Source organism: Ornithorhynchus anatinus, chromosome 4 (genome assembly GCF_004115215.2).
Source record: "Ornithorhynchus anatinus isolate Pmale09 chromosome 4, mOrnAna1.pri.v4, whole genome shotgun sequence".
NCBI lineage: Eukaryota > Metazoa > Chordata > Mammalia > Monotremata > Ornithorhynchidae > Ornithorhynchus > Ornithorhynchus anatinus.
Genome location: NC_041731.1, coordinates 120,505,224 through 120,515,957, shown reverse-complemented (window position 1 = coordinate 120,515,957; position 10,734 = coordinate 120,505,224). Strand labels below are relative to the sequence as shown.

Genomic DNA, 10,734 nt, shown 5'->3' with positions numbered 1-10,734 from the left:
GAGGCCCAGAGAAGTGAAGCGAATTGCCCAAGGTCACACAGCAGACAAGGGGCAGAGCAGGATTAGAACCCACCTCTGACTCCCAAGCCCGAGCTCTTGCCACTAAACCCACGCTGCTTCTTTTTGTATTCTATTTGTATTGATCCTGTGTTACTTCAATTGATAATAATAATAATAATGTTGGTATTAAGTGCTTACTATATGCAGAGCACTGTTCTAAGCGCTGGGGTAGATATGGGTCCTCAGGTTGTCCCACGTGGGGCTCACAGTCTTAATCCCCATTTTACAGATGTGGGAACTGAGGCCCAGAGAAGTGAAGTGACTTGCCCAAGGTCACAGAGCTAAGTGATGTCCGTTCCCACCCCCTACTGTGAGCCCACTGTGGTCAGGGATTGTCTCTTTATTGCCGAATTGTACTTTTCCAAGTGCTTAGCACAGTGCTCTGCGCACAGTGAGCGCTCAGTAAATACGACTGAATGATTGAATGACTGAATGACGAGGCGTCAATGGGCCGCAGGTGAGGACTTGGGCTCTGGCGCATGCGCACCTCCCTCCACATCAGGGCCGCGGGCCGGGGAGCAACGCGTCGTCGACGTGCGCGCTCCCGACGGCCGAGCAGAGGGCCCTGCCCCTCCTGCGGCGCGGGGGTGCACCGCCAGGCGGGGAGCGAGCCGGAGGGCTTGATCACTGACCCTCTAACCGTTTTGTCCCCCTCAAGCTTCTGGATGCCGCCCCCGAGGAGCCGGCGGCGGCGGGAGCAAGCCTCGGCTCCCCACAGCCGCCGGGAGAGCTGGGCCCGGAACCGCGCGCCCCCGACATGGCCGTCCGCCGGAGCCCCCGCGGTAAGGGTCGCGTTGCCCCGCCCCCTGCGCATGCGCGGACTGCCACCCCCGTCCGCGCCCCGTGCTGGCGCACGCGCGGGTTGCCGGCCCGTCCGGCCCAACGGTGGCCCCCGCCCCCTGCGCATGCGCGGGCTGCTGGCCGCGCGCCGCTGGTTCTCGCGGGAGTGAGGCGGTGCTGCGTTTCCCGCCACTTTGTGCTGGGGCTGGCGGGGGGCGGGGCTCGTGGCGCGCGCTCCTGCCCTTAGGGGCTCACTCGGTTATTCAGGCCTACCTACTGAGCGCCTACTGGGTGCGGACCAACGGGCCAAGGGCTTGGGGGAGTAGAGTAATAGTGGTAGCAAACAGCGTGGCGCAGTGGCAAGAGCACGGGCTTTAGAGTCAGAGGTTATAATAATAATAATAATAATGTTAGTATATGTTAAGCGCTGGGGGAGACACAGGGGAATCAGGTTGTCCCACGTGGGGCTCACAATCTTAATCCCCATTTTACAGATGAGGTAACTGAGGCCCAGTGAAGTGACTTGCCCAAAGTCACACAGCTGACAAGTGGCCGAGCAGGGATTCGAACCCATGACCTCCGACTCCAAAGCCCGTGCTCTTTCCACTGAGGTTATGGGTTCGAATCCTGGCTCGGCCACTTGTCAGCTTTGTGACTGTGGGCAAGTCACTTCACTTCTCGGTGCTTCAGTTCCCTCATCTGTAAAATGGGGATTAAGACAGTGAGCCCAACGTGGGACAACCTGATTCCCCTGTGTCTCCCCTAGCGCTTAGAACAGTCCCCTGCACATAGTAAGTGCTTAGCAAATATCAACATTATTATTATTATTGGGAGTCAGAGGGCATGGGTTCGAATTCCAGCTCCGCCACCTGTCAGCTGTGTGACTTTGGTCAAGTCACTTAATTTCTCTGTGCCTGTTACCTCATCTGTAAAATAATAATGTTGGTATTTGTTAAGTGCTTACTATGTGCAGAGCACTGTTCTAAGTGCTGGGGTAGATACAGGGTCATCAGGTTGTCCCACATGAGGCTCACAGTTAATCCCCATTTTACAGGTGAGGTCACTGAGGCCCAGAGAAGTGAAGTGACTTGCCCAAGGTCACAGCTGTCAAGTGGCAGAGCCACGAGTCGAACTCATGACCTCTGACTCCGAAGCCCAGGCTCTTTCCACTGAGCCACGTAAAATGGGGATGAAGACTGTGAGCCCCACGTGGGACAACCTGATTACCTTGTGTCTACCCCAATGCTTAGAACACTGCTTGGCACATAGTAAGCGCTTAACAAATGCCATCATTATTATTTGTATTAAAGGTGTTTGTTTCGCACTTGCTATGTGACAGACACTTTACTGAGCGCTGGGGTAGATACAGGCTAATCAGGTCAGAACCAAGCAGCGTGGCTTAGTGGAAAGAGCCTGGCTTGGGAGTCAGAGGTCATGGGTTCTAATCCCGGCGCCGCCACCTGTCAGCTGTGTGACTTTGGGCAAGTCACTTTACTTCTCCGTGCCGCAGTTACCTCATCTGTAAAATGGGGATGAAGACTGTGCGCTCCATGTGGGACAACCTGATCACCTTGTATCTACCCCAGCACTTAGAACAGTGCTTGGCACATAGTAAGCGCTTAACAAATGCCATAAATATTATTCCCTTCCTTATTATTTTCTCAATTTACCCCCACCCGGGCATCCAGACAATCCTTGATATTAATTGAGCACCTACATTTTTTATGATATTTGTTAAGCGCTTACTATATGCTTGGCACTGTACTGAGTGCTAGGTTTGATACAGTAGTCCAGCTGGGATATAGACTGTATCAGCCTCCTTTCTGATCTCCCTTCCTCCTGTCTCTCCCCACTCCAGTCTATTCTTCACTCCGCTGCCCGGCTCATCTTCCTGCAGAAACTTCGCTCTGGGCCTGTCACTCCCCTTCTTAAACACCTCCAGTGGTTGCCTGTCGACCTCCACACAAAACTAAAACTTACTCTGAGCTTCGAGGCTGTCCATCACCTTGCCCCTTCCTACCTCTCCTCCCTTCTCTCTTTCTACCGCCCACCCCGCACGCTCCGCTCCTCTGCCGCCCACCTCCTCACCGTCCCCCGTTCTCGCCTATCCCGCCGTCGACCCCTGGGCCACGTCCTCCCGCGGTCCTGGAACGCCCTCCCTCCTCACCTCCACCTAACTCTCTTCCCCTCTTCAAAGCCCTACTGAGAGCTCACCTCCTCCAAGAAGCCTTCCCACCCTGAACCCCTTTTTCCTCAGCTCCCCTCCATCGCCCTGACTCCCTTCCCTCTACCCCCCCAACCCCACAGCGCTTGTGTATATATGGACATATCTATAATTCTATTTCTATTAATGCCTGTTTACTTGTTTTGACGTGCATATATCTGTAATTCTATTTATGTTGATGCTATTGATGCGTATTTACCTATTTTGATGTCTGCCTCCCCGAAATTGTATAATAGGCTGGGGGCCCCAAATTCTGAATTTTATCAGAATCCTAAGCTGCTAGTAGAGGTTTTCATTGTTAATGAAACAATAGTAAGTCCCTGTTCCTCATGGGGCTCACAGTCTAGGTAGGAGGGAGTGGGATTTAATCCCCATTTTTACAGATGGGGAAACTGAGGTACATCGAAGGTAAGTGCCTCGCCGAAGGGTCACTCAGCAGACAGGCTGGGATTAGAACCTGGGTTCCGCTCTCCTTCTCTCGTCCGTCGTCTCCGTTTCTCTCCAAATACCAGAGAGGCTTCTGAGACCAGATTTAATTCCCAACCGTGTATTCTTTCTCAGTGCCTTAGCACAGTGCTCTGCACATAGTAAGTGCTCAATAAACGTCATTACTACAGTTACTTAGGTGCTCACCAGATTTGGCTACTCTGTCTCCTCACTCAGTTGGAGTAGAGCAGATAAGGATACGAAGACTTGGGAAGGGCCGAAAAGGCGCCTGTATATTTCTAGATTTAGTTGTCTACATCTAATCAGTTATAGAGCCTGAAGATGCCAGTGTGAGGGCACGGTCCCAGTGACATTGGGCACACAAAAAGTTTGTCCCTTGTGTTGTATTGTTGTGTGTTAAGTTAGCAACTCCTCTTTTGCCTCCTTGTCTCTCTGTAAGAAGTTTTGTTGGTTTTTTTCAGAGAGCTACTCCCTTCTTGATGGCAGTGCTTCAGGCAGGCCTTTCCTCAGCAATTCTTTGTTAAGCTTTGTTTTACCGTGTTCATACTCTTAGGAATTTATCCTCTAGACCATAAGCTCCCCGTGGGCAGGGAACATATCGACCAATTCTTATAGTGTACTTTTCCAAGCACTTAACGCATCACGCAGAAACACTCGATCAGTGTGGTCGATGTAATTGATTTTTATTTAAATATACTAATAAAGCTCTTTTAAAAAGTATGTTATTCCTTGTTGGTATTTGGAATGTTAACCTCGTTTAAGGTAAGATTTTACATTTATATTTAAAGCAGCACATCCTAGTGGAAGGAGCACGGACAAGGGAGTCGGACGACCTGGGTTCTAATGCTGCCTCCGCTTCTTGTTTTTTGTGACTTTGGGCAAGTTACTTCAACTTCTCTATGCTTCTCTTTCCTCATCTGTAGAAATGGGGATTAAATCCTTCTCCCTCCTATTTAGACTGTGAGCTCCTTATGGGACTTGATTATATTACAATATTATATATATATATATATATATATATATATATATATCCTCTACTAGCAGCTTAGGATTTTGATAAAATTCAGAATATATATATATTATCCTACAATAATTATAGCATTTGTTAAGCATTTACTAAGTGCCAAGCACTCTTCTAAGCGCTGATCTATCCTAGCACTTAGTACAGGGTTTACCATGTAGTATGCACTTGACATAAACAACAATTATTACTTAAAGGGCTCAATGCATAACTTTAATTCCAAAGTAGCATTTTCAGTAAACATTCAGCATTTAGCAGGCCACGTAATGTGCACTTTATTCTGGAAATAATTTGAAAAAGCACCTGATTTTTGTATCTGACCACTGCTCGGTACTGAACTCCATGGCCAACCGCACTGAATGGTGTGATCAATCTAATGAGTTATCCTAGCCTCTACTGTCAATCAGTAAAAAAGTTGAAATGTGCGATAATAATATTTCATGTCTAGTGTTTTTCTTTACCCTACAATAGTCTCTGTCAGTGTTAAGAGTTTATTACCCTGGAAAATAAACTTTCCATTTCCTATAATTTAATTTCAAATTCCATTGGATTTTTCAATGTTTTTTTTAACCAACTCAAAAGAATTGGCTCTGAAATAATCCCTTAATCGAAGAAACTGACATGGATGAATAGGTAACAGCTGTTACTAATTAGGAAATGTGGGTTTGTAAGAAACAGTTTAACATTTGCTCTCTAATCCCTTAAGAGCCGATTGAAGAAGGATATTGGGCACTTTCTGGTTGTTTGTTTCCTTTGGATCTATTGTATGAAGAAAGAATTATCTCTAGTTGGAATTACGAGTTCTGAAAATAGTAGATGCTGGTGTTCTTGGTAGGGGAATTTGTGAAACCTCTTGTCCCAAGTTAATTTCATATTAATGGAATGCATTTGAAAATTCTTTTGAAAGTACATGGAGTTCACCGTATGAGGAAACTCTTAAGGAAATGTATTAAAATAATTAGTGTGCTCTTGGAAGAAAATGAAACCTCCAACTAAAACCATTAAAAAGACACAGGACACCATAATATATTTGTCCTTCAGATTAAAAAAATGATGCCACTTTTGGAGAGTTGTAGGTGTGGTTGAAAAAGCCAATTTGTGGATGGTATCCCCAATCATTCAGTCGTATTTATTGAGTGCTTACTGTGTGCAGAGGACTGTACTGAGCTCTTGGAAAGTACAATTCAGCAATAGAGACAATCCCTGCCCATCCCATGGTGCACACACAAAGAGTTTCCCTTTTTGTACTGCTGTGGTTTAAGTGCTTAGAGCTCTTGATATCCACCCCCTCTAGACCGAAAGCCTCTTGTTGGCAGAAGAAGGGTCATGTTCACCAACTCTGTTGAAATGAAGCAGCATGGATAGAGCACGGGCCTAGGAGTCAGAAGGTCCTGAGTTCTAATCCCAGCTCCACTACTTGTCTGCTGTGTGGCCTTGGGCAAGTCACGTCACTTATCTCGGCCACAGTTACCTCGTCAGTAAAATGGGGATCGAGACCGAGCCCCACGTGGCTCAGGGACTGTGTCCAACCCGATTTGCTTGTATCCACCTTTCACCCGTCGCCGGGTACGGATTCGTTTGGAATTGGCGTGGAGAGATAGAAAGAGAGAGAGACAGACAGACTGAGACCGGAGACGGGAAGCCTGAGTTTGTACAAAATATGTGTTCTGCGAAGCACATTGAATTATTTGATTATTTAGATGCATCAAATTGAACTCCCTTTCGGGAGGATTATGATTACTGGTGGAGTTACAGCTTCCTTAACGGGAGGAATATACTCGTATGATAGTATTAGGACTTCCCTAACTGGAGGAATATATTCGCATGTTACTCACGCGTGGCAGAACACTCGGGCCCACCCAGGAGGAATCGACTTAAGGCTTAGCTCGCACGTGGTGAGGCGGCTACCTCGCACCCATGCGCCCTCCCCACACGGGAGGAATCCACTTATGCATTAAATCCACTTATGTGCTACTCGCACTTGGTGAGGCGGCTAGCTCCCACCATGTTCACGTCCCACTCGGGAGGAATCCACTTGGGCGTTAAATCCACTTACGTGCTACTCACGTGGGACAACCTGATGACCCTGTATCTACCCCAGTGCTTAGAGTGCTCGGCACATAGTAAGCGCTTAACAAATAACAACATTATTATTATTATTATTATTATTCGCCCTTGGTGAGGCAGCCAGTTCCCACCATGTTCACGTCCCACTCAGGAGGAATCCAATTAAACCTTACACACTCATGGCGAAGCCTCTGTCTTCCAGCCCCATGAGTGTTCAGCAGGACGGGACACTCACCTTTTAAGCAAGTCACTTCCCTTCTCTGTGCCTCAGTTACCTCGTCTGTAAAATGGGGATTAAGACTGTGAGCCTCACGTGGGACAACCCGATTACCCTGTATCTACCCCAGCGCTTAGAACAGTGCTCTGCACATAATAAGCGCTTAACAAATACCAACATTATTATTATTATTATTGTTATTATCCCACAGCTCCTCACTTGATACAGGCAGAGCGGGCTTCTCACGCTCTGGAGTTAGGCGGCTCGCAGCCGGCTGCTGCAAGTCTCGTTCCTCTGCACAGAAGGTTAGAGGCGGCAGGTATTTGTCACCTGTACCCTTAGGCCATTCCAGCTTCCGGCCTCAGTTTATCCAATCTCTGCCCTCCCCCGCCTCCTCCATACCTAATTAGATTGGCGGGGGGCGAGGGGCACCTTCTGTATTCCCAGCTTGGGCTGTCACTCTGGCAGTTTCGGCTGTCCCCCCCTCACTTCCAAGTTTGGCCTGTTGACTCAGGAGGTCACAAGATAGCATGACCCCAGAGCCACCTTGGGACACCACCCCAACGCTTAGTCCAATGCCTGGTACGTAGAAAGTGCTTAAGAAATGCCACATTACTCTACCAAGCCCTTAGTGTTCTGCACACTGTAAGTACTCAACGATAAATAAAATCAATTAGTAGTTTTGCCTCTTACCTTGGGATCCCCTCAGCTGCTCAGGAAGAGTCATTCCTTCCCAAACATTAGCCTGCAAGACTCATGTTTTTGCCATTTTGTCTGATACTGGGCTTCACTGCATTCTTAACATTGAGTATTTCTTTCCTGCCCTTGCATCACCTCCTTTTGGGTACTGACTGTTTGGGTATCCTATCAGTCAGTGGTATTTATTGAGCGCTTGCAGTGTGCAGACCACTGTACTAAGTGTCTGGGAGAGTACAGTACAGTAGTAAGAAGATATGTCCCCTGCGCAAAAGGAACTCACAGTCTAGAGGGGAAGGCAGACATTAAAATAAGTAATAATAATAATAATTATGGTATTTAAGGGCTTACTATGTGCCTAGCGTTGGTCTAAGCATTAGGGTAGATACAAGGTAATCAGATGAAGTAACTGAGGCACAGAGAAGTAAAGTGATTTGCCCAAGGTCACACAGCAGAGCCAGCATTAGAACTCATGTCCTCTGACTTTCAAGCCTGTGTTCTCGCCACTAGGCCATGCTGCTTCCCTCAGTACATGATCCCTGTCAACAAGGAGCTTTCAGTCTAGAGGAGGAGACAGACATTAAAATGTTTTTTAAATAAATATATGTATGTACATATATTTACATGCACACACACAGAGCTGTGGGGCTTGAAGGGTAAAGATCTCACTGCCGTAAATTCAAGTGAAGCTACACCGAGATGAGCGTTACTTGTATGCCTGTATACTGACTTCATTCTGTCACTTCGTTGTGCACGATCATATCTCGCCAATGATGTTGAGTCTGAGATGGGGTCGGCCCCGATGGAATTGCCCAAGAAGACATACGTGATGTCTATACAAGTCCCTAAATAGCCCACTGCGATAATGAAGGTTAGATAGCATTTTCTATCATTGCTGCTTCAAATATCCTGCCCTTGATTTCTGGACCAACTACTGAAGATACAATTAACCGGTGGTGCTAGAATGGCCATGTAAGCTTAGACTACATCTTTCCTGAGTACTGGCTGTAGGAAGAGTCTAAGGAGCGAGCACGATCAATCAATTAACCAGTGATATTTACATCATTATTAAAGTAAATAGAATAATAAAATAATTATGTACATATATGCACAAGTGCTGTGGAGCGGGGAGAGGGATAGAGCAGGGGGAAGGAATAGGGGCGGTGGGGAGAGAAGGAGGAGCAGAGAAATGGCGGGGGGGGACTCAGTGTGGGAAGGCCTCCTGGAGGAGGTGAGCTCTCAGTAGGGCTTTGAAGAGGGGAAGAGAGTTTGGTGGAGGTGAGGAGGGAGGGCATTCCAGGAAAGCGGTAGGACGTGGGCCAGGGGTCGACGGCGGGACAGGCGAGAACGGGGGACGGTGAGGAGGTGGGCGGCAGAGGAACGGAGTGTGCGGGATGGGCAGTGGAAAGAGTCAAAGGAGGAGAGGTAGGAAGGGGCAAGGTGATGGACAGCTTTGAAGCCAAGAGTGAGGAGTTTTTGCTTCCTGTGAAGCTTTTTGAGTAGGGGGAGTGACGTGCCCGGAGTGTGTCCAGGCTTTCATCCATCTAGTCTTGGGTCATTGTGCTTGAAGAATGTGCTTAGAGAAGCAGCGTGGCTCAGTGGAAGGAGCCCGGGCTTGGGAGTCAGAGGTCATGGGTTCAAATCCCGGGTCAGACACTTGTCAGCTGTGTGACTTTGGGCAAGTCACTTAGCTTCTCTGTGCCTCAGTTACTCATCTGTCAAATGATTAAGACTGTGAGCCCCACGTGGGACAACCTGATCACCTTGTATCTTCCCCAGAGCTTAGAACAGTGCTTTGCACATTGTAAGCACTTAACAAATGCCATCATTCTCAACATTATTATTATTATTATTAAAAGCACCCCTATCTTTGTGACTGGTTCAAGAGCTTAAATTTGAGTCATGATGGGAACAAATCACATCTCTACTACCTTCCCTCTGCTACCAGTGAGCTTCGCTGCTACTTGAAGCCCTCATCACTTCCCTCCTTGATCATTGCATTAGCCTCCTCACTGATGTCCCGGCCTCCTCTCTCTCCCCAATCCAGTCCATACTGCGGTCTGATGCCTGGATCGTTTTTCTTAAAAAAAAAAATTTGAGTCCATATTTCCCCACTCCTCCAGAACCTCCAAGTAGAGATGTCCTGAAAGGGTGAAATGCGAGACTGCCAAGAAGGAGAGAGGTCAGGGTTGGAGAGGTAGATTTGGGAATCATCCTTTTGGCAGGGAATGTGTCTGCCAATTCTTTTGTACTCTAAGTGCTTAGTACAGTGCTCTGTACATTGTAAGCATTCAATAAATACCATTTATAATGATGAATGTTCCTGGGAACATTTCATAAGTCCGTGGGAGTACCTTCCTCAGCTCTCTGTATGAACAGTTGATAGCCACAGGAAATAAACCATGAAAGTGACCACAGAGGCTCCTTTCTGTAGAAGAGGGATGTTGGGAGTAAAGGAACTCTGAAAATTGAGATTTTCCTCAGGTAGTTATTTACCTCATGTGTAACAAAGCAGTGGGTGTCCAGAAAGACCCAGAATTTTCAGACTTTTGATTAGCTCCCTAAGCCACATAATTTCCTTTGGATCTAAATGATGTTGAATTTTAACATTGTCAGTTTTTCCTCACTCTATATTGGAAATGTCATCATCCGTAGATTATTCACAGTCCTGAATGGCATTCTTTATTCAATGCACAAGTTATTAACCGTAGTTAACTTGGAGATTCTGTGTTCTGAACCCCTTCCACGACTTCTTGGCCTGCTAAAAGAACTTCTAAATATATATCCTTTTGTTGTAAATGTGAAATCACCTCCTTACTACAGGTTTGGCAAATTATTTTTTCCCCCAGGGATGGAAAACGAGACCTCTATTTGGATCACACATTTGACTAGTCATGCAGCGGTGTAACTGACAATAAATAAAATATTTGCTCTGTCTTCACCCGTTTAAAGAAACATTTGCTCTGTGTTCCCAAAACAAAGGCAATACAATTGTTTTATGCCTAACTGAATCCTTTAGTCTCTTCAACACACTTAGAGTTGAAGATGAGGCCCTTCAAAATCACTTACTTTGTACGTCTAAGGTACTAAGTGCTTGGGGAGTGTAATTGAGTAGAGTTGGTGGATATCCCTGCCCTTAAGCAGTTTACAATTAAGTTGTCAGTCTGTATAATGGAGAGAATAATTCCTGAGCCTATGTCCCACCCCTGGGGTGCTGTAAGG

General features: G+C 47.0%; 1 protein-coding gene across 3 annotated transcripts in view; it reads left to right on the top strand.

The window, feature by feature from the left end:
- Positions 1–624: 624 nt before the first annotated feature.
- CC2D2A (coiled-coil and C2 domain containing 2A) overlaps positions 625–10,734 on the top strand; it is a 112,816-nt gene continuing 102,706 nt past the window's right edge. For 2 of the 3 annotated variants that reach the window (XM_039911931.1, XM_039911932.1), the window contains exon 1: positions 625–842. In XM_039911931.1, coding sequence (XP_039767865.1) covers positions 818–842 — 25 coding nt within the window. In that variant the 5' untranslated portion in view covers positions 625–817. The remainder of the gene's footprint in view (positions 843–10,734) is intronic. The other variant, XM_029062763.2, reaches the window with a different exon arrangement.